The sequence below is a fragment of the Pelophylax lessonae genome (assembly GCF_965119305.1).
Source record: "Pelophylax lessonae genome assembly, chromosome: 1".
Lineage (NCBI taxonomy): Eukaryota > Metazoa > Chordata > Amphibia > Anura > Ranidae > Pelophylax > Pelophylax lessonae.
The window spans coordinates 660,387,156-660,411,527 of record NC_138768.1 but is presented as its reverse complement, the minus strand read 5'-3'; the positions used below and the strand labels follow the sequence as shown (position 1 = coordinate 660,411,527).

At 50.1% G+C, this 24,372-nt stretch overlaps 1 protein-coding gene across 1 annotated transcript in view; it reads right to left on the bottom strand.

Moving 5' to 3' along the window:
- Window positions 1–24,372, bottom strand: part of ABCE1 (ATP binding cassette subfamily E member 1) — a 66,459-nt gene that overhangs the window by 21,550 nt on the left and 20,537 nt on the right. The window contains exons 7-10 of the mRNA XM_082254586.1: window positions 24,104–24,200; window positions 23,935–24,024; window positions 7,411–7,532; window positions 7,076–7,297 (exon numbers count right to left, since the gene is read on the bottom strand). Coding sequence (XP_082110712.1) covers window positions 7,076–7,297; window positions 7,411–7,532; window positions 23,935–24,024; window positions 24,104–24,200 — 531 coding nt within the window. The remainder of the gene's footprint in view (window positions 1–7,075; window positions 7,298–7,410; window positions 7,533–23,934; window positions 24,025–24,103; window positions 24,201–24,372) is intronic.

Below are 24,372 nucleotides of genomic sequence, written 5' to 3'. Positions count from 1 at the left end.
CCCAATCTAGAAGGCCCAACCGGTGCCAACTAGAAGTTTACAATGCTCATCCTTAATGATGAGACTCAACAAAAAAATTTTCAAACAGAAAAAAACCCTCGAGGTAGACCACCGGTCTCCTCAAATTGCGGCCTGCAAAACCTTGCGGCCAAATGAGGCATCCGCCGATGTCGTCACATCAATTTTATAGAATTTTGTAAAGGTATGTACCGACGACCAGGTGGCCGCCTTACATACCTGGACCACTGACGCCTGATGGCGAAAGGCCCAGGAAGTACTGAGCGCTCGAGTGGAGTGCGCCCTAACAGGGAACGGAGGACTCTGACCCTTAATAGAATAAGCCTGTACCACCGTTTGTCTAATCCATTTGGCAATGGTCGCGGCAGATGCAGGCAAACCCTTTCTGGGGCCATCCGTGATCACAAAAAGTGAATCCGTCTTACGGAATGATTCCGTAGCTTTCAGGTATACCCTGATTGCCCGAACCACATCCAAGGAATGCAACGCATGTTCCCGATGATGCTTGGGCTGAGGACACAAGGAAGGTAGTACAATATCTTCATTCAGATGAAAATCTGAAACCACCTTAGGAAGAAAAGATGGCTTAGGATGAAGTACTACCTTATCCCTATGAATCACTAGGTATGGGGACTGGCATGATAATGCAGCCAGTTCTGACAACCTGCGAGCAGAAGTAATAGCCACCAAGAAGACCACCTTCTGGGATAAAGTAAGCAAGGGAATCTCCCTGATGTTTTCAAAGGGAGGTTTCTGTAGAACCGACAAAACCAAATTAAGATCCCAGGGCGGTAAGGGCGCGCGGACTGGAGGAGCCAGGTGCCGCACCCCCTGGATGAAATTCCGCACCAAGGATCTGGTAGCTAAAGGTTTCTGAAAGAAGATTGCTAATGCTGAAACTTGACCCTTGATGGTGCTCAAGGCTAGCTTCTGCTCAACCCCTTGTTGCAAAAAGGCCAATATTCGAGACACCGAATAGGTACGTGGAGGAAATCCTAAAGATTCGCACCACGCAATGTAAGTCTTCCATGTGTGATAATAGACTTTGCTGGAAGTCGCTTTCCTTGCTTTAATAAGGGTAGGAATGACTGAAGTAGACAAACCTCTGTCCTTCAGTACTTGGGTCTCAATGGCCAGGCCATTAAAACCAGCGACTGTAAAGCACGAAGGTAAATAGGTCCTAGAGACTACAGACACTCCCTGAGACGAAGTTCCCACGGAACGTCTGCGACTAACATGTCCAAGTCGGCCAGGCCGGCTTGAAGAGGCCAGCCTAGAATTTCTAGGACCACTGGCGCTGATAGGATCTGAACCAGGCGTCCCTAGAGCTATCTGGCCCCGACCATCCGAGAAAGTCTGGTCGTTTTCTGTTCCCACACATTTATCAGATACCTGATAGTTATCAGGAAAGGTGATCTTTTCTGGTTGAACCTCAGGGACCGAAGTCACCCGACTAGAGGCTACTTGGCCTATCTGGTCAATCAGATCCGATTCCTGTGAGGTATCGGGACTAATCTTAGGAAAAGGTAAAGGAAAAGATCTATTCAGGGAACGGTAACTACCGCTTCCTGTACTTAAATGTTGGAAGGGAAGAATCGCACCGGTAGTAGTGGTAGATGCTCGATCTAATGTCCTGAATACCGGTGAAAACGTCCCCCCACCCTGAAATCGGGTGGGGGCGCACCTTCAGGCTGTGTACTCCTTTACTTCGGGTTTGGCTGGGTTGGTCCTCTGCTTGTCCGACCATCCCTTCTTGAACCCTCCTGGAGGAGTCTTGCCTTTCCCGGGAGTACCAGCCGGGCGCCCTTTATGGGCGGTAAAGAAAGGTCCTCGCTTGTTGCGAGGTCCCTTAACTTTTGCAGCCTGTGGCAAAAAAGTACTCTTGCCCCCGGTGGCATCCTTAATGATTTCATCTAGGTTGGCTCCAAATAGACGATTCCCCTGAAAAGGGAGATTGGTCAAAGTCTTTTTGGAACCTAGGTCAGCTGACCAGCATTTTAACCACAGCACACGTCTGAGGATCACTGCTAACTTAGATGCATGCCCTAACAAGGGAGTAGTGTCCAAGGCTGCGTCACAGATAAACCGTAGCCCTTGTATGATCTGTTCTATCAAATCAGATGTCTCCTGGGGAATATCTATTCCCCTAAGATCTTGGCGTACCATTTTCGCCCATTCCGTAAGTGTCTGGGAAACTAGACCAATAACAATTACTGGTCTAAATGCTGACCCTATCAGAGAAAAGATAGTGCGGGACTCCGCTTCTATCTTTCGATCCACCGGATCCTTACAGGACGAAGTGTCCTCCACTGGAATAACCGTGGCTTTATTCAGCCTGGAAATAGGCGGATCCACGACTGGTGGTACCGTCCATTTCTTAATGATGGATTCCTCAAACGGATAGCGTCTAGCAATACGCTTGGAAATAGTAAAGGTACGTTTAGAATGCTCCCATTCTCCTTTAATCTGATTACCAAAACATTTAGGTACAGGAAAAGCCTTCGCCGTCTTGATGGGTTTATTAGTCCCAAAAGGCCTTTCTGTTTCAGTTGCCTCTGCCGGTAAAGCCTCAAGTTTTAAGGTTTCTTGCACTGCCACAACTAGTGCGTCCACCAATGCTTCTTCCTGAATTATAGCAGGAGAAGAAGCGTCCTCCTCACTGTCTGAGGGGGCTTTACCTGGGATAACAGCCCTTGCAGAGGAACCTGCAACTGCAGTGACCATCTCTGAATCAGAGTCAGAGGTGTCAGATAGTATAGGGGTAGGCGGGGGTCGCTTCCTTGACCCCCGTCCCTGACAGGCCGCCTCCACCCGAGCCACCATAGACTCCAAAATTGCTGTAAATGACTCTATACTCTGTGCACCGGCGGGTCCCGAGGCCCCCTCGAGGGAAACAGGTGGGGGAATATGTGTGGCAGGGTCCATAATAACTCCAGTTACTTCCTGGATGATATAATTCAAAAGTAAAGAAAAAACTTTGTTTTTTTTTTTTTTTTTGACCCTCAGCGCCACAAAAAAAAAAACCCCTTAGTGTTACCTGCTAGGGATCCCTATCGATCGAGAGAGAGAGAGATAGACCCCCAGGCTCACCACTTGATGTTCAGAGTTAAACTGCAACAGCTTACAGCGCTGTCTTGACAAACAGGAAGTCTTTTGGCTGGCTGCCCAGGAAGAAGGGAGGTGGCTCCGCCCCTCTGCACGCCTTCCGGCGCCTCCCCCAAGCTCCACGAGGTGTAGAATCACCTCAAACATGGCCGCCCCCATGCTGGAGACACGAGGCTACGCCAAAATGGCGGCTCGTGCGATCCAGCAAAAAAAATGGCGGCGGCCTGTGCTGACTAGCGGTGTGCTGCAGGCACACAACACTCTCTCTGCATGGGGATATGGCGTGGTTGGCGGTACCGGCCCTGGCGGACCGCATGGCCGTTCGGGAGGCCTGCTAATAGCTGGAGATCTGATTTGGAAGGCAGTCTACATGTCCGTGGCTTCTGACTGGTAGGTAGCTTATACTTAACCCATAAGATTCCCAGAATGCCACAGATTACATCTTTAAAACATGTATACAATAGATTGTTAGCTCCCAAACCAAGCCTCCTGGCTTTTTGCACACATAAAATCACACTCAAAGTAGGAGGATTTGTGACATGTTATAGGATAGAAAGAACTCTTTCTTACCATACAGAGAGGGGCCCGCGTTCACCACAAAACCCGTCAGGGAAAAAGGGGGAACATACTACTCACCATACCGGAACCAGGCGGGCACCAACTCCTGACAGTACCCCTCTCCACCGGGGCGGGAGGGCTGTCGACCGATACGGACGCCGTGACTCATGGTCTTTGGCGTTTCAGCGAGACGTTTAACTCGCGGGTTCAGTCCTTTTAATGGGACTTTGTCGCGGCCGACCCAGCGCGGAGCTATGGCCTGCACGCGCTCGTAGGCTGAACTGGGGTGACCACCGGATCTCGACATCCAGCCCGTCGCCCAGTTCAGCTTTCTTGCTTGAAGATCTCACAGGAACACTGGAGAAAAAAAGCTGTCTAAAAATCCTTTAAGAAAAAAATTCTTGCCAGGACCTAAGATCCCAGCAAGGTATCTAGGTCCTTACTCCTAACTAGACAGAAAATAACTGATTTGCTGAGGCAGAGAGAGAGAGGATATACCCTCTGGGACTGCCCCTAGGGTGTGGCCAGAGCTTTTTAATTTCCTGTCTAGTCCTGCTCCTGCGGAGGTAACATAACCCGAAGGTGGTGTATCACCGAGGACTACATCTGTCGATGAGCGCTAGAGAAATAAGGGCTCCGTCTCATATGCGGTGACTTGCCCTTAGCAGATAGAGGAAGAAGAGTACTCTTCCCACCTGTGAGTCCTTTGATCAATTCATCCAACAAAGACCCAAATAGAAGGGGAGATCTGATAGAGCCTTTTTAGAAGCCTGCTCCGCAGACCAGTTTTTTAGCCACACCATGCGTGTTACCAATATTGTGTTTAGAACAACTCCACTGACTCAACAATTTTGTCACAGAAGGCAGGAAAAGGGAGTACCTTTGCCACTTTTAGGGGATCTACGGGCCACGAGGGGACCGGTGCCCCCCCCCCCCCCATGTTAAAAATGTTCTGCACAGATACAATCAGTGCACCCACCAGCGACCTTGCATGCACATTTGCAGTGAAAAAAAAAAAAGGAATCCTCACCGCAGAGCACCCGAAGTGCGTGGACTCAGACCCAGTAGAGTCACTATATGCTAAGCTCACCCTGAGAACATAAGGAGGGGAGGTTGCCGATCACAGTCCCGCAAGGAGACGCCAGCTAAAGTTCCACCAAAAGACCCCTATTAGACCTAGGGGTCTCCCACTATAAATGACATAGCCCCCTATAAAGGAGAAGAGGGGGCCTGCCGTAATGCAGACATGCAGGAAGAGTACCCCCACACAACAAAGCCCCCCCCCCCCCTGGTTCAGGGGGGCTACGCAGTTCATATGTCCACCCCCCTGAGGGGGTGGACGCTGCTCTATCACCCCGGTCAGCAGTTCAGACAGCCGCGAGCAGTGGCCTAAATTTGGGGCCTGATCTAGGTCGCGAGTCCGCCGTCAGCTCGATCAGCAGCTCTGACAGCTCGGTTAGGAGCTCGGACAGCCTTGTCAGTCGCCCGGACAGCTTGATCAGTCACTCAGACAGCCAGCTCTGTCAGCCACAAGCCGTGGCCTCAATTTTTGGCCCTATCCAGCCGCATGAGGCATCCAAAGGTCAGCTTGGTCAGGCACCCCATCTCAGTCAGCTTGGGTCAAGCACCTCATCTCGGTCAGGTACCCGGACGGCTGCGAGTAGGCCGCAAAGCCGGGGACTAAATTTTTGGTCAAACCCAGACACGTGAGGCGCAGACACACGGATGAAGAAACATCGGCTCCCCCCAAAGCCTATAACCACCGCAGGGAGCCCAAAGGACATCTCTGCCCCAGTCAATAACCCCACAGGGGGCCGGGAACTTGCTCAAAAATCCCTGTGTGTGATCCGGACAGCCTGGTCAGCAACAACCACATCCACCCCCCCCCTTACTGGAGCAAATGGCAAAGCCATCTCCTACCTAACCCCGGGGGGGGGGTATGGGGGTAGGTTGGGGCCAAAATACCACCGTGACTGTAAGAGGGGCTGGGGAAATGGAAGGGAACCCGGGGGTCTGACCATCCCAAGGAGGGGCCCACGTCCACCCCGAGACTGCAAGAGCTATGAGGGGACACTACTCAATATACCAACGACAATTGGGTGGGCGCCACTCTGGACAGACCACCTCTCCACTCAGAGTGGGGGTGCTCATAGCAAAGGGGCATGCTGCGACTTAGGCTGAACCAGGTCGTGTGCGTTCCAGGCGAGGTGTTTCACTCGCGGGCCAGACCCCGTCCATTGGGGCTCTGTCCTGGCGAGTACTAGCACGGGGCTATAACCTGCACACCCTCGCTGGCCGGACTGGGAGACCTTAAGAATCTAGGATATCCAGTCCAAAACCCAGTCTGGCTGTTGATTGCAATTCTCTGGAACATAATTAGCTAAAAAATATAAATTTTAACAAAGGTTCCTTTAAAATAAAAAAAACAAACTAAGACCAAAGTCCCAGCCAGGAACCAGGACCTACTCCTAAACTAGGCAAAAACAAACTGATTCATATAGCAGAGAGAGTGGGTGTATGCCTTCAGGGACTGCCCCATAGGCGTGGTAAAGTTTTCTCCTGCCTAGTGTCCTACTCCTGTAGGGGGCATCATAACCCAACGGTTAAGAAGAAGAATGAGCTGCGTCTGTCAAACGATAGAGAAAAAGGTTTTTCATCTTAATGCATTCTATGCATCAGGATAAAAAGCCTTCTGTGTGTAGCAGCCCCCCTAATACTTAACTGTGCTCCTTCTCTGTCCAGCGATGTCCACGAGTCTGTCAGCCGTCCGAGACTCTCCCTCCTAATTTGCTGAGATACAACCGCGGCGCCATTGTCTCTCGCGGCTGTCAATAAAAGTCAGTGAGCCAATAAGGAGAGAGAGGGGGCGGGCACAAACGGCAGCTCCCTCCCTGAATAGACACAAGGAGCTGCAGCTCGGCTCCGGTACCCCTAAAGCAAGCTGCTTGCTGCGGGGGCACTCGATAGGAGGGAGGGGCTAGAAGCAGGAACGAGGGGCCCGAGTAGAGTAGGATCCAGGCTGCTCTGTGTAAGGGAAACTGGAAGTGAAGCATTACGGCTTCACAGTCTGTTTTCTGCTGCACTTTCTGAATGGTCCCGCCGTCTTCTGGGACCTCTATGTATCCCAGAAAGCAACGGAGAGGAGAAGGAGGAGGGGCCAGAAATGTTGTAGATCTTACCTTGAAGTGGGAGCAGGTACCTGTCAAATCCAGGTACCCTCTCCCCCCATGAAAAAACAAACAGAGCTTCCCCTTTTGGGTGGAGCTCTGCTTTAAAAAACAAACCTACAGAACCCATTTTGTTTGTAATCCAGGGACTGCCTGCACACTAAGCAACCTGGCTTTCTTGTTCACTAAATCAGATGTGGAAAGTCAAAATCTGCACAGGTTCATACCATTCTCTCCCAACATGACCATGATTTCAGAGTCCGTAAACTCTCCAGCCACAATCCTCAGCTGGAACTCGCCCATCTTCTTCCTCATTGACGGGTACTTATACATGCACATCTTTTTTATTTCTTCTTCTGTGGCAGTTTCTGCAACCTTAAAAACCAGTGAGGTGTCCCTAAATCTTAAGTTTTCGGTGGGAACATAGCCATCCAGAAAAATGTTGATACCTGAAAAGAAAAAAAGGTTTAAAAACTTTTTTAAACCCATATGGGCATTATAAATGAATGAGAACGTGATTTATTGCATACTCTATTACAATGTTAGCAAAGTACGACTTTACCTTCTCTGACGCTGAAAGGCATAGTGACTACACCATAAGCACTTGGAACACCATACAAGCAGCAAATGAAGTCAGAAAGATAGTCCAAAACACTGAGGTCGTGCTCTACAACAATGATGTAACTGGGAAAAAATAAAAAGTTTTAAGTTTGATATACACATTTTAGAAATTAAACAGAGGCTGTAGTATTAGGGATGGGAAACAGATATAATGTAGTTAAGGAATTCTAGGTATGGATATTTTATATATACACTGTTCAAAAAAATTAAAGGCACACTCTGAAAACACATCAGATCTCAATGGGGAAAAATCTCATGCCGATTATCTATACTGATATGATCTGGGTAATGTGTTAGGAAGAAAAGGATGCCACATCGTTTGATGGAAAACTGGATTTTTGTAAGAACTTAACGTAAAATCCTTTTCTCTGAAGTTCATCGACAGACGCAGCTCCTTATCTTCATGACTCATAGGGTTATGCTCCTCCTTCTAGGAATAGGCACTAGGCAGGAAAAAACAGCCACACCTATGAGGGCTGTCCCTGCAGGCATAACCTTTCAGACTCTGCTATCAAACAGTTTAGTTGCAAGCAGTGTTTAGAAGACATTATACCCATACCTCAGAAGTAGAGGGTCGGGTGCTGCGTCTGTCGATGAACTTCTAAGAAAAGGATTTTACGGTAAGTTCTTACAAAAATCCAGTTCTCTATTGTTCAACAGACGCAGCTCCTTATCTTCATGACTCATAGGGATGTCCCAAAGCAGTATAATCATGAGGGGTGGGAAACAACGCAGAAACAAAGACGTATGTCCCCAATTGCTAAACTTAGCCAACCGGGTAACATGGAGCTCAACCAGGAACAACTGGAGCTCACCCGGAAAAAAAATTGAACCCTCAAAAGAGAAACTTAACAGAGTTCTCTTTTAACCTGCAGCCTGTAAAACCTTGCGGCCAAAAGAAGCATCCGCGGATGCCAACACATCTACCTTGTAGAATTTTGTGAATGTAGGCACAGACAACCAAGGTGCCGCCTTGCAAACTGGTAGCACCGATGCCTAATGGCGAAAAGCCCAAGAGGCACTCAGCGCTCTTGTAGAATGAGCCTTCACTGAGAAAGGAGGAACCTGACCCCTCAGTGAATAGGCCTGTACCAAAGTCTGCCTAATCCATCTGGAAATGGTCACAGCAGACACAGCCAATTCCTTACGAGGTCCACCAGTAAGGACAAAAATGGCGTCTGACTTTCTTAAGGACTCAGTGGTCTCTAAATAAACCCTGATCGCCCGAACTACATCCAAATAATGCAAGGCATACTCCTTAGGATGCTGAGATTTAGGGCAAAGTGAAAGCAACAACAACGTCTTCATTCAGATGAAAATCATAAACCACCTTAAGAAGGAACGACTGATTAGGTCGAAGTACAAACTTATCCCTGTGTACCACAAGATAAAGGTGAGCGGCAAGACAACGCCGCCAACTCAGATACCCTGCTGGCAGAAGTGATCGTCACCAAGAAGGCAACCTTCTGAGACAAAGAAAGCAGCAAAATCTCCCTAATTTTTTCATAACGAGGCTTTTGAAGAACAGATAACACCAGATTTAGATCTACGGAGGTAATGGGGATCGCCTCCGAGAAGCCATATGGCACACTCACTGGATACAAGTCAGGATTAGGACAAGTGTGGTTAACGGGCGTTGAAAATATATATTATATATATATATATATATATATATATATATATATATATATATGCCAAAGCCGAAACTTGGCCTTTGTTAGTACCCAAAGCCAACCGCTGTTCAACCCCTTTCTGCACAAAGGCCAAAACCATAGCAAATCGAAAAAAAAGCGAGGGTGCACCTTCAGCGATTCACACCATGAAATGTACAATTTCCACACACGATGGTAGATCTTCCTGGGAGTTGACTTTCTAGCCTTCAAAAGTGTAGGAATCACAGAGTCAGAAAGACCCCTATCTCTCAGAACCTAACTTTCAAAAGCCATGCCGTTAAAGCCTGCGACTGTAAAGCAGGATGGAAGATCGGAACTTGACACAGCCGATCTTCCCTGAGAGGAAGTCTCCAACGGGTATCGGTGACCAGCCTTATCAGGTCTGCGTACCAAGACCGGCGAGGGCGAGGCCAATCTGGAGCCACCCGAATGACTAGAATGTTTTACACCTCTATCCTGAGCAGAAGGCTCGGCATGAGTTTCAATGGGGGAAATGCATAAATCAGCCGATACCGCCCCCAAGGAGCCACCAGTGCGTCTGTGGCGTCGGCCAGAGGATCTCGAGACCTGACTACGAATCTCTGCACCTTGTTGAGGCAAGAGGCAAACAGATCGACCGAGGGAGTCCCCCACCGAACACACAGGAAGCAGAACACCTCGGGGTGTAGGGACCACTCCCCTTGATCCAACACCTGACTCCTCAGGTAATCGGCCTGCCAGTTTTCCACACCTGGAATGTGTACAGCAGAGAGGGCTGGAACAAAGCTTTCCGCCCCGGCCAGAATCACGGCCACCTCCTTGGCCGCCAAGACACTCTTGGTGCCCCCATGGTGATTGATGTAAGCCACAGCCGTGGCGTTGTCGGATTGAATCCGAACAGGACAACCTTGCAGACGAGTCGTCCAATGACTCAGACAAAGCTTTATCACTCTGAGCTCCAAAACATTTATCAAAGTTTTGACTCTTCCATCGTCCAGGTACCCTGGGCACAGAGCTTCCCCAGCACCAGCCCCAGCCCGACAGGCTGGTATCTGTTGTTACCACCGTCCAAAACAACGGAAGGAAGGACTTGCCCTGGCGCAGTGCTGGAGACTGAATCCACCACAACAGAGTTTGTGTTGAAGCTCAATCGAATCACAGAATCCGAGGACTTTGGATCCTTGTTCCATTTGACAAGAATATCCCTTTGCAAAGGCCTTGTATGGGACTGAGCAAACTGAACCACTTTGAAGGTCGATACCATCAGACCCAAGGCTTGCATGCAAACTCGTAGAGAGGACAGATTGTTCTCAAGCAACAACTGAATCGCACCCGCAACTTTTGCAGCTTGTCCGGGGAAAGAAAAACCCTTGCCAAGGCTGAATCCAGAGTCAAGCCCAGATAATCCAGTCTCAGAACCGGAGTCAGTGCGGATTTCTTGAAATTGATGTTCCAACCGAACTCCTGCAGAGTTCTGACCGTGATCATCAGATTCCCCCAACAAGGCTGAATGCGAGTCCGCTCTCAACAGGAGATTGTCCAGATACCCCAGTACCGCAAACCCCCGCCGGTGCAACAGTGCTAGTACCGGTGCTAGTACCTTGGTAAACATTCTGGGAGCACAGGGGAGACCAAAGGGTAACACCACAAATTGATAATGCTCCTCTGCTACCGCAAAGCAAAGAAACCGCTGTTGTCCAGCGTAGATATGCGTCCTTGATATCTATGGAGGCTAAGAAATCTCCCTGATGCAGAGACACTACTACTGTGCGGATGGACTCCATCCGAAACCTCTGTACCCGCACAAAGCGGTTCAGAGCATTGAGATCTAGGATGGGACACACCTTGCCTTCTTTTCTGGGCACAGTGGATAGGTTTGAATAAAACCCCTGAAAACGTTCCTGAACGGGTACCGACACAATCACTCCTTGCAACAGCAAGTCATGTACCGGCCCTCGCAAGTTCCTTAACCGGACTGGGGATATTTGAAGATTGGACAGGAAAACGGGCAGAGCAGTTAAACTGGCCTGGTCATTAAAGGGGCAAAACCTTCCGGTCCAGAAGTGGTTAAAGCTCAATGAACATGACTGAGTACAGAGAAAAAGTACAGGACAATTCAACATGTTTAAAGAAACATTGATGCTAGTCTAGATCATTGTGCCCAGGGTTGCCAAACTTTTTGTGCTGTGGTCAATTGACCCCCTACTGGAGGCCATCGTTAGTTCATTATAACTATAGTGTGTGTTGACCAATTCAAGAATGCTTTCAATGGATTGGATTTGATTTCCATAATTTCAGACTCAATCTGGCTACTACAAATATGTGTGTTGCCACATGTCTAAGATGTGTGGGGATAGTTTCAATCTTCAGGTTTAGAAGGGCTAGTGCAGCGGACAATGGAAATTGAGTGATATCGGCTAGGATTTGAAAGACTTTGCTACAGAATGCTTATAGGTTGGGAAAAGACCAGAGAATATGAAATGTATTATGATATTAAATTGCAGGGGTTTTTTTTTTTTTTTTGCGGTTTACTATTGCTTTAAGTACTATATTGCCAGAAATAGGATATTTGTAAGATCTTTCCATAAAACCTTTTTCTCTGATGTCCATTGACAGACGCAGCCTCATCTCTATGACTTGAGTGGAGTAGTACTACCAGGAGTAGTCTAGGCAGGAAAAAAATTCACAAGTACACGCCCACAGGGCTGTCCCTCCAAGCACAACCCCCACTGCCACAGTCCAGCACATCAGTTAGTTTTAAGCAGTGAAGACACAGAACCAACCCCAAACAGAGGGGAGGGTGATGCGTCTGTCGATGGACATCAGAGAAAAAGATTTTACGGTAAGATCTTACAAAATTGTATTTTCTCCATCGTCCATCAACAGACGCAGCCTCACCTTCATGAGCTTAGTGGGACATCCCAAAGCAGTATAAGCATGAGGGGTGGGAAAAACAAAACCAGACCGTACAATCAACATGGAGCTCAACCAAACAACAACAGGAGCTCACCCAGCTAAAAGACCCCCAAGAGAATAATAAAAAAACATTCTCTCATGAAACAGCAGCCTGCAAAACCTTGCGGCCAAAAGAGGCATCTGAAGATGCCAACAAATCCACCTTGTAAAATTTGGTAAAGGTGTGCACAGACGACCAAGTCTTACAAAACTTGTACAACAGAGGCTGATGGCGAAAAGCCCAAGAGGCAATCAGCGCTCTAGTAGAATGCGCCTTGACAGGTCAAGGAGGAACCGGACCCTTGATTGAATAAGCCTGAACAACTGTCTGCCTGATCCATCTCGAAATGGTAGCAGCGGACGCAGCCAAACCTTTGCGAGGACCATCCGGAAGGACAAAGAGTCTGACTTCTGGAAGGACTCAGTAACCGTTCGATAAACCCTCATCACCCGAACCACATCCAGAGAGTGCAAGGCAAATTCTTTGGGATGTTTAGGCTTAGGACATAAGGAAGGCAACTGTTCATTCAGGTGAAAATCCGACACACCTTAGAAAGAAAAACGGAATTTTTGTAAAATCTTACCTGTAAAATTCCTTTCTCTGAGTCCTCCGACAGTCGCCGCCTCTTCATATTCGTCACATATGGGGTATTAGACTTTGCTCCGAAGGAGTAGCTAGGCAACAGAATATGTTAACAATAAAGCTTTAACATATCCCACCCTCAAGGGGTGGTCCCCTCAGTCAATACCCTCCTACTTCCTGCAACCATATCTCAGTTTTAGTGGAATAGCAGTAGAGTATACATTCAAACCCCAAAAGAGGGGCGGGGGCGGCGACTGTCGGAGGACTCAGAGAAAGGAATTTTACAGGTAAGATTTTACAAAAATTCCGTTTTCTCTTACGTCCTCCGACAGTCGCCGCCTCTTCATATTCGTCACATATGGGGACGTCCCAAAGCAGTGCAAACATGAGGGGTGGGAAACGCATCCGCGCCGAAAGGCAACGCAGTCTCCACATCAAAGAAAGGAACCTTACCAAAGGAAGGAAACCAGCTGGGCAACAGCAAAAATAAGTGCTCAACAGGAGCAACAACCCAGGAAAAGACAAAAAACCAGGGGATACAAAACTTATCCCAACAGCCAGGAGTCCCCAACAAGGGACCCTATGGAACAGCCGCACTAAGAACCTTGCGGCCAAAGGAAGCATCCGCCGATGCCTGAACATCTACTTTGTAGAATTTTGTGAAAGTGTGCACGGTCGACCAAGTCGCCGCCTTACACACCTGGGCTACAGAAGCCCCATGACGGCAGGCCCAAGACGTACTCAGTGATCTAGTAGAGTGCGCCTTCACAGGCACAGGGGGAACCTTCCCCTGCAAGGCATAGGCCTGTTCAATGGTCTGCCTGATCCATTTGGCAATGGTAGAGGCGGAAGCCGCCATGCCCTTCCGAGGACCCTCTGGAAGAACAAACAAGGAGTCAGTCTTACGAAAAGACTCAGTCGATTTAAGGTAAACCCTTATCGCCCGAACAATATCCAGAGAGTGCAATCTCACCTCCTTCGGATGTTTAGGCTTCGTGCACAACGAAGGCAAAACAATATCCTCGTTAAGATGGAATTCCGAAACTCGTTTCGGTAGAAAAGAAGGATTAGGTCGCAAGACCACCTTATCCAAATGAACAACCAGGTACGGAGACTTGCAGGACAAAGCCGCCAGTTCCGACACTCTGCGAGCCGAAGTGATCGCCACCAAAAAGGCGACCTTTTTGGACAACATAGACAACGAGATCTCCCTGATCTGTTCAAAAGGAGCACGTTGTAACACAGATAGAACTAGATTCAAGTCCCAAGGGGGCAAAGGATCCCTCCTAGGAGGAACCAGATGCCGCACACCCTGAATAAAAGTGCCAACCAAGGAGTTGGAAGCCACGGGACGTTGAAACAGAACGGCCAGCGCCGACACCTGACCCTTAATCGTAGCCAGCGCCAAACGCTGATCGACACCCGTCTGAAGGAAAGACAGCACACGGGAAACCGAGTACGTGCGGGGTGAAAACCCCCTGGACTCACACCAGGCAAAATAGGCCTTCCAAGTACGGTAATAAACCTTCCCCGAGGAAGACTTCCTCGCGTTGATCAAAGTATGAACGACCTCTGGAGAGAGACCCTTCTCCTTCAGGACCTCGGTCTCAACAGCCAGGCCGTCAAAGCCAGCGACTGTAAAGCAGGATGGTAAATCGGTCCTTGAGACAGTAGATCGTCTCGAAGAGGCAGACGCCAAGGAGCGTCGACCGCCAGATTCACGAGGTCTGCGTACCAGGACAGGCGAGGCCAGTCCGGTGCCACAAGAATTACCGTGCTGCGTTCCGAGTGCAACCTGCGAAGGAACCTGGACAGCAACTGAATCGGTGGAAACGCGTACATCAGCCTGTACTGATGCCCCGGGGCCACTAACGCGTCCGACGCGTCTGCCCGAGGGTCGCGCGTCCTTGCCACGAACCTCTTCACCTTGTAGTTGAGGCGAGACGCGAACAGGTCCACATCTGGAAGACCCCACTTCGCGCACAACATCTGGAAGACAGCCGGGTGGGGAGACCATTCCCCCTGATCCAGGGTCTGGCGACTCAGTCCGCCTGCCAGTTCTCCACTCCCGGAATGTGAACCGCCGTTATCGCCGGGACATGAGTCTCGGCCCAAGACAGAATGTCGGCCACTTCTCGAGCCGCTCGGGCACTCCTGGTGCCCCCTTGGTGGTTGATGTAGGCCACCGCCGTGGCATTGTCCGTCTGCACCCGAACCGGGCAGCCCTGCAGCCGGTCCGTCCAGCGATGAAGACAGAGCCTTATCGCACGCAATTCCAGAATGTTGATCGGAAGGGAAGACTCCCCCTCCGACCAGGTCCCCTGGGCGGACAGAACGCCCAGAACACCACCCCAGCCCGACAGGCTGGCATCCGTGGTGATTATCGTCCACGAGATCGGACGAAACGACTTGCCCCCGGACACCAACGGGGACTGGAGCCACCACAGAAGGTTTTCCCTGGTGCGATGACTCAACGAGATCTGAAGATCCAGAGATTGAGGTCGCCCGTCCCACCTGGACAGGATCTCCGCTTGGAGACCCCGCGTGTGAAACTGCGCGAAAGGAATCGCCTCGAAGGCCGAGACCATCAATCCCAGACATCTCATACCCGTCCGCAGAGACGAGTGTGGAACGTCCCTGAGGGACCTGACTTCCTCCTGAAGAGTCCTGAGTTTGTCTTCCGGCAGGAAGACCTTCGCCTGCACCGAGTCCAGTATCATTCCCAGATAGGGGAGACGAACCGACGGACTCAGTGTCGACTTTGGAACATTTATCGTCCAACCGAACCCCTGCAGAGTTTGCATTGTGACAGACAGGTCCTTCTCCAGACCCTGTCTGGTCGCAGACCGAACCAGAATGTCGTCCAGATACCCCAGGACAGAAATGCCCTGGGCTCTCAATAATGCCAGAACCGGTGCAAGCACCTTGGTGAAGACCCGCGGAGCCGAGGCGAGCCCAAAGGGCAACGCCACAAACTGGTAGTGATCCTCCGCAATGGCAAATCGAAGGTACTTCTGATGACCCCCGAATATGGGGATGTGAAGGTACGCATCCTTCAAATCGATGGAGGCCATGAATTCCCCCGGAACCAGGGCAGCCACCACCGAGCGCAGGGATTCCATGCGGAACTTGCGAACTCGCACAGAGCGGTTCAGAGCTTTCAAGTCCAGAATCGGACGAACCTTGCCCTCCTTCCTGGGCACGGTGAACAGATTGGAATAAAACCCCCGAAAATCTGTCCCGATGAGGCACCGGAACCACCACTCCCTGAGCCCTCAGGTCCCGCACCGCCAGGTGCAGATCCCGCAGGCGCTCTGGAGACAGTTGAAGATTTGAGGGAAAAAATCTGCTCTCCGGCCGAGAGAGAAACTCGATCTTGTAACCAGATCGAACGATTTCCAGAACCCATCTGTCCCTCACACGGGCCAACCAGGGCTGAAGAAAACCGAGCAAGCGTCCCCCCACCCCAAAACTGGGTGAGGGCGCCCCTTCAGGCCGAACTGTTACGGGCCGCAGGTCCGGATTGACCGGACTTCTGTTTCCCAGACCAGGGCTTCTTCTGAGAGCCTTGGCCCTTGAACGGTTTGCCCTTGTAGTGCGGCCGAAAGGCACGAAAGGACCCCTGAGGGGGCCGAAAATGAGCATGCTTCTTCCCAGAAGCCCCCTTAGCCTTGGGGAAATGGGGCAAGAGAGTGCTCTTACCCCCGGTAATCCCCTTAATCAACACATCCAGGGACTCCCCAAAAAGGCGAGACCCATCATAAGGCAGATTGGCTAAGGTTTTACGTGAAGATTGGTCCACCGACCAACATTTCAACCAAACCAGGCGGCGAGACAACACCGCCACGCTGTGCACACGCGCGGCCAACGGAATCAGGTCCAGGTCCGCATCACACAGATACATGACACCCTGGTGGATCTGATCCACCATATCCAGGGTCGCCGCCGAGGCCGAATCGGCCACTAGGACGCGCCTAAGCATCTGCGTCCAACTTGCGATCGCCTGGGCCGCCATGAGAGAAGCAAACAGAGCCTTAAGCATAGAACCCGTAACAGAATAAGTATGACGGGCAAGAGACTCCAGTCTCCTATCCGTGGCATCACGGAAAACAGGGGATCCCTCTGCAGGGATCGCAGTGGCTTTGTTCAAAACCGCAATAGCATGATCCACTGGCGGAGGCACACACCACCGTTCATCAGTGGCAGGCGAGAAAGGATAACGCAGCTTAAATTTACTTGGTACCGCAAAAGGCTTGCGCAAATCGCGCCATTGGTCCTTAACAGCGCGCTGAAAATCAGCATTGCAGGGAAAAACCTGCGGCGTCCTGCGTTTTCTCTGCGTCCCATAAGCCGCCAAGGCAGCTGGGGGACACACCTCGTCCTGCAAACGTAGCGTCTGCTTAATGGAAGCAATCAACTCATCCATGATTGCAAGCTCTTCAGGCGAGCCAGGGGGAGAATTATCAACCCCCTCAACTTCAGCCTCTACCTCAGACCCCACTAGATCAAGAGAGGAGCGGGACCCCGATAGGGGGGTCCCCGCCAGAACAGCCCCATCACCTTCACCCTCAGAATCAGAGGACAGAGCAACTCTGGGCCGTTTAGTAGATTGAGCAGCCACCAGCATTTGCACCTGTGCAGCAAGGCCAGCCACAATAGTGGCTAAATCCCCCCCTGGGGGGGAAACAGCGGTCCCCTGGCTTTCCACCAATACTGTGGGAAACTTGCCCTCCTGAGAATCCATTGCCCCTGTATGCCAGACAACCAAGGGTTAACTGCCCCCTTACAGCAAGCGCGGCAAGCGCAGCCCACCGCACCACACTCAGGCACAATGAGACCCCCACAGGGAATATACAGACTGAATACAGGCAATGGAACACAGGAATAGAAGGATAAAACCTGAGGAGACTCCGCTGCTGCTGCTGCCTCGATCGGTGCTTCCAGGAGAGAGGAAGTGATGCTGCCAGGGCGCTCTATGTAAGCCTATGGAGGCTACAAGAAAATGGCCGCCGTGCATGTAAACCATGCGGCCGGAGCGGGCGCCGGTAAAATGGCGTCGTTTGGCGCCGAAATCGCCGCTCCACAGTGCATAAAATCACACACAATATTATCCCATTATATGGATACATGTTAGATCGCCGCAGCGATCGCTGTATATGCCCCAACATGCCATTAAAAACATGCCCCACAGCACACAGCTCCTCACACTGCCCAGCCTGACATACTCAGTGTCATACAGCTCCCCCCCCCCTTGCAGCCCACAGCATGCAGCCGAGAGATAGGGAGACAAGCAGTGTGATTAAAGGCAGGTTACACAGTCCCAGACTGAGACCCCCCCCAGACAGACAGGTCCCCACATAGATACACTTACCTCACATGGCGTGGGGAACCCGCACAGGCGAACAAGCCGCTGCACATGAGGCAGGGAGAGTCGCAATTCAAGACGCACACAATGGCGGTTCAGAAACCGCACAGCGTCCGGTGAGGTAGCCACCTCACCAATCATCCCTGCACCGAACAGGGATGGGTCGTTCACCGTGCCAGGAGCGTTACCTGGCTGAACGCTCGATGGCAGACTGGGAAGCCACTGACCCACGACCTGCGACCAGGGGGATCAGCCCGAGACCCAGTCCGCATGATCCTCTTCGTCCGAAGAACTAACTAATGCTGACAAAAATAACAGCTAAGTAAAGGTAGAGAGAAAACTCAAACAAAATATCAAAAAGAAGAAAGAGTCTGGGACAAAAAGTCCCAGCACAGAGAGAGCCAGCCACTCCTGACAAGCTAGACATTAAAACTGAGATATGGTTGCAGGAAGTAGGAGGGTATTGACTGAGGGGACCACCCCTTGAGGGTGGGATATGTTAAAGCTTTATTGTTAACATATTCTGTTGCCTAGCTACTCCTTCGGAGCAAAGTCTAATACCCCATATGTGACGAATATGAAGAGGCGGCGACTGTCGGAGGACGTAAGAGAAAGATGGATTAGGTTGGAGGACCACTTTATCCCTGTGGACCACCAAATAGGGCGAATGACAGGACAGCGTCGCCAACTCAGACTCTGCGAGCAGAAATGATAGCCACTAAGAAGGCAACCTTCTGCGACAAAGCAGAGAAATCTACCTAATACTGTATTCTAAAAAGGAGGAGTCCACCACCGGGCACACAGGAGATGAAACACCTCCGGATGAAGAGACCATTCCTCTTGATCCAACACCTGACGACTCAGGTAATCTGCCTGCCAATTCTCCACACCCGGGATGTGGACTGCAGAGAGAGACGGAATATTGTGTTCCACCCACACTAGAATCTCGGCCACCTCCTTGGCCACCAGGTCACTCCTGGTGCCCCCTTGATGATTGATGTAAGCCACGGCTGTGGCATTGTCCGACTGAACCCAAACCGGAGAGCAGCGTAGCTGACTTGTCCAGTGAAGCAGGATAAGTTGGATTTGCTCTCCGCTCCAGAATATTGATCAGCAAGGAAAACTCTTCCGTCGTCCAAATCCCCTGGGCACAGTGCTTCCCCAGCACTCCACCCCAGCCTGACAGGCTGGCGTCCGTGGTGACCACCGTTCAAAACACTGGCAGGAAGGAGTTGCCTTGGCACAGGACAGGTGACTGGAGTGACCAAAAGAGCCGACTTCGTGAGATGGCTCACCGAATCTTCAGGTTCAATGACCGAGGATCTCTGTTCCATTTTGACAGAATCTTTCTTCAACGGTCTCGTGTGAGAATGAGCAAACGGGACCGCTTCGAAGGTCGAGACCATCAGATCCAGGGCCCTCATGCAAGCCCGCAGTCTCATACAGCAACCCTTTGCAACTTCTGAAGCTTGTCCAAGGGAAGGAAGACCCTCGCCAGAGCAGAGTCGAGGGTCAGCCCCAGATAAGTGACCCGCACAGACGGTGTCAGGGCAGATTTGTGAAAATTGATTTTCCACCCGAATTCTTGAAGGGTCTGAATGATGATGGAGACATTGTCCAGCAGATCTGAATGGGAGACTGCTCGTAACAGATCGTCCAGATATCCCACAATGGAGATACCTCGTTGACGCAACAGGGCCAGCACAGGGGCTAGGACCTTTGCAAAAACTCTGGGAGCCGAGGCGAGACCAAAGGGTAATGCCACAAATTGAAATTGTTCTTCTGCCACCACAAAGCGGATACGGGGACGTGGAGATACGCATCTGAGATCGATGGAAGCCATAAAAATCCTCCTGATTCAAAGATTCCACCATCGACCGAATGGACTCCATTTGAAACAAAAGCGGGTTCAGAGCCTTGTGGTTCAGGATTGGACGCACGTTGCTCTCCTTTCTGGGCACCGTGAGGAGGTTTGAATAGAAACCCTGAGTGTGTTCTTGCGGAGGAACCAGCACAATCACCCCTTGAGCCAGGGGATCCCACACAGCTTCCCTCAGATCCTTTAAGCGCTCCGGAGACAGGTGAAGATTTGACTGAAAGAACTTGTCCCCTGGCCGGGACCAGAATTCGATCTTGTACCCGGAGCAAATCAGTTTGCGAACCCAATTGTCCTGAATGAAGTCCAGGGTTCCTGAAACAAGCGCAGATATCCCCCCACCCCTGGGACGGATGAGGGCGCCCCTTCATGCTGAAGAGGATTTGTCTGCAGCACCAGACTGACCGGCCTTGGTCTTGCCCCAAGGCTTCTTAGTTCCTCCAGAAGTTCTGAACGGCTTACCTTTTTCTTGCGCCCCGGAGGCACGAAAAAAAAACGTTTATAAGCAGAAAAGGAGGGACCCCGCTTAGCACGGGGTGTCTTACCCTGGAGGAAGAAGAGTACTCTTCAGCCAGTCAGGCCCTTGATCAACTCATCCAATGAGTAGCCAAACAACCGGTCTGCCCGAAAGGAGAGATCAGCTAAGGCTTTCTTGGAAACTTGGTCAGCCAATCAGCTCTTCAACCAAACCATGCATCTCAAAACAATGCCCTTGGCTGAAACCCTTGCCACCAGGGGAGCCGCATCACAAAAGGGACACCAGAGCCTGGATCACCTGGTCCAGCTGTTCCGGAAATACAGTCTTGGGGTCCAAAGACTCCCGCAAACCCCTAATCCATTCCATTACCGCCTGTGAGACTAACACAGACACAAAAAACGGTTTCAAAATGGAACCCGCCAGCACGTGAAGATTGCGGGAAAGGGATTTCACCCGCATGTCCACTGGACCGGTGAAGACCAGGGAGTCCACCACAGGCACAAGGGTATTTGTTTAATCTGGAGACAGGATGGTACACTTTAGGTGGCACCATCTAACGGTTGGAAACCTTTTCAGCAAATGGATACCGGCGTTTAAAGCATTTGGGCACCACTAACACATGCTTAACGAGCCGCCATTGGTCATTCACAATATCGTGAAAAGTGTCGGGACAAGGGAAAACCCTGTCAGCTTTTGAAGACTTCCGAGAACCAAAAGCCACCCCTGTCCCTGTCGGCACAGGCTCATCAGCCAATTTTTAAGTATCCAGTACTGAAAAAAATCAGGGCATCCACTAAGGCAGTGGTCCTCAGGGCCCACTAACAGGCCAGATTTTAAGTATTACCTTGGAGAGATGCAGACTAGAGTACTGCAATCACTGAGCAGCAAATGATATCACCTGGGATGTATATCAGTTATCTTGCAAACCTGGCCCGTTAGTGGGCCCTGAGGGCCAGGGTTGAGGACCACTGCACTAAGGCATGGCCCCACGCTGCAGCTGAAGAAGACAAGTCCTCTTCACATCTGACTGCGAGGACAGCGACCCCTCAGGGTGGCGTCCGGGGTGACCACATCAGCCTCTGAACCAGTGAACACCTCCATAGATGGAGAAGGCAGCGGCCGTTTACGGCCATCAACCCTTCTCATGACTAAATCAACTTTAGTCGCCAGAATTTCCAGGGCTGCGATCTGAAATCGAAGCCAGCGACTGCGAACCAGACAGTCCAGGAGTCACAGAGTGGGTCTGAGGGCGATTTCACATTTTGAGACGCCATAGTGCGAATTGCAAAAAACAGAGTACTGTCCCTTTAAGAGCGCAGATCGCGGTATTCACCACCGATCGCGACGGTCTGCAGAGAACCCCTTTAAACTGAACTGATAGCAGAATGTGCAGGGCCCCTCAAGTACTGTACCACCACAGAGCAAACCGTCCACCTGACTCAACCATGGAGGGAAGACAGGAAGTGACCCCTGTCAGCAGCAGGAAATACATGCACAGGAAGTAATGTTGCCTGAGAAAGGTCACAATACCAGCATAGCACAAGGGCTACACAAACATGGGTGCCCATACAGATCAACCAGGAAAAAAAAAAAAAAAAAAAAAAAAAAAAATCACATTACCCACACTCAAGATGGCGGCACCCACGGTGAGCAATGTGGATAGGGACTGACACATGGGGGCCTCAGGAACCACAACAGGGACCAGCAAGCCCAGGTACCATGTCACCCCCACCCACCCCCAAAGGGCGCCAGGCGCACGAGACATAGCCACCGAAGCAGGCAGAAAGGGGAGAGGGAAGGACACACAGATCGGGCAGGCCAGGGGGATCTTTTGGGAGGCACAAATCACATTATCCCCAGGAGAGGATCCACAGCCCTCCAAGGCCAGCAGGGGCACGGGGGGGCACATTTACTCACCATACCATGGACCAGGTGGGCATCACTCCGGGCAGACTGCCTCCCACCCAAGTGGGGGTGCTGTCAGCCGAGAGATACGCTGCGACTCAGGGTGTTCCAGGTCATCACTTCCTGGCGAGATATCTGCTCGCAAGCTCGTCCCCCTCCGGGCATTATAACCTGCTCACGCTCGTAGGCCAGACTGGGGGGACCTTAAGGACCTAGATTATCCAGTACGAAGCCCCAGCCCGCATTGTTGCTTGTAGATCACTAAGAAAATTCTTACCTGAACACTAGCTAGCGATTAAAGAGAAATAAAAGAAAATATTCTGAAAATAATAAAAAAAAACGGAGACCAGAGTCCCAGCAGGAAACCTAGGTCTACTCCTTCTCTAGTCAGAAAACAAACTGATGTGCTGGGCTGTGGCAGTGAAGGTTGTGCTTGGAGGGACAGCCCTGTGGGCGTGTACATGTGAATTTTTTTCCTGCCTAGACTACTCCTGGTAGGAAAAAGCATAAACTCACTGAGCTCATGGAGATTAGGCTGCGTCTGTCGATGAACGATAGAGGAAAAACTAGCTTCTGAGGTCCCAAATGTAACTATAGAAGGCAAACTTGACATACAAGGGCAGTTAGGTTCTGTGCCTAAATACTAAGCAGGCAGCACAGCAAAACAAACATGCTAACTTTCAACAGGTTTGTGTTTTCCAGTTGTCTCCCCTCCAATTAGGCAATTTTTGAAAAAAAAAAAACGCTAAGTCAGTTATACTCATATTATACCAGGTCCAGACAAATCTCAACCAGAATTAGAAGCCAGCTTTAAAAGCCTAGGAGCCACCACTACACAATCTGCATATTACTATGCAGTCAAAGGTGTGCTTTGCATGTCCATTATTTATAGGGAAACATATTTGCACAGCAGAACACAACCTCTATACCCACAGGAACCTCTAGAGAGCTGTCTATCAAGAGAATAAATGAGAAGTGACAACTAACCTAAGTTATATGTACTGAGCTATTAAAAGCAGCTTGGTCATAAACACAATAACCCCCCTTGTGTTAATTTTATAGGTTAATACTCATACTGTATTCACTTTAGCAGGAATGGCAAGAACCAGCATGCTCCATGAAGTTGCAGGTTGTAGAAGCAGGGCTAGATGCAGTATTTCTGTATATGCTGAAAGCAGAGTGTGCAGAGCTTAGCCCTGTCTTGTCTCGCTGTACCTTGTAGGTATTCCTAGTACAGCCTTCAGATCCCATTACATAGAAGTCCTTATACCCTGAGGGACTCTACCCTCTGTACACACCTGCTAGCTTGGACCGTTGCCCTGTCTCTTCTCCATGTCTGCTCCAGACTCCCTCAGCTCCCACTGACGGCACCTCACAACAGTCAAAACTTGCAGGCAGTGAAGTAAAAATTGGGGCTGGTGAGGAGAGCAGCAGGTGCCAGGGAAGGGATTTGCCTGGGTAACTGACTGCTAAAATTGCTAATGCTTAGCTGTCAGGCTAATACAATGGCATCCATACCAAAAACAAGTATGCAGATAAGCATACTTGTTTTGAGCAACTCCAAGCAGAATTCTCAAATTTTGAGAATAACCATGTACACAGTGGGAGTTCTGAATACATTTTAATTTAGTAGACCGATTGGTTTCCTTACCGGTCAGGGTTAATCAGAGATCTGATGGTAATGGCAGCCTTAAGACGTTGTTTTACATCCAAGTAACTGGATGGTTCATCAAACATGAAGCTGCAATGAGACAGAAACACAATTCAGTTAAGTGTACACAGAATATTTTTGGTTTACTAATAAAAACAGATGTTCTTACATGTCAGCTTTTTGGATACAGACAACAGCACATGCAAACCGCTGAAGTTCCCCTCCAGAAAGGTCTTCCACATTTCTGTCCCTCAGATGAGTCAGATCTGAAATGTCATTGCCATATTTAATACTCAATAATATATATATACAGAAAAAAAGCAAAAAAGTTAAAAACATACTAAGCTTAAAAACATAAAAATATTACAATTGGTGCAGAAGTGTGATGAAAGGAATACTAACCAAAATGCCATGGTGCATCTTTTGTACCGAAGAACA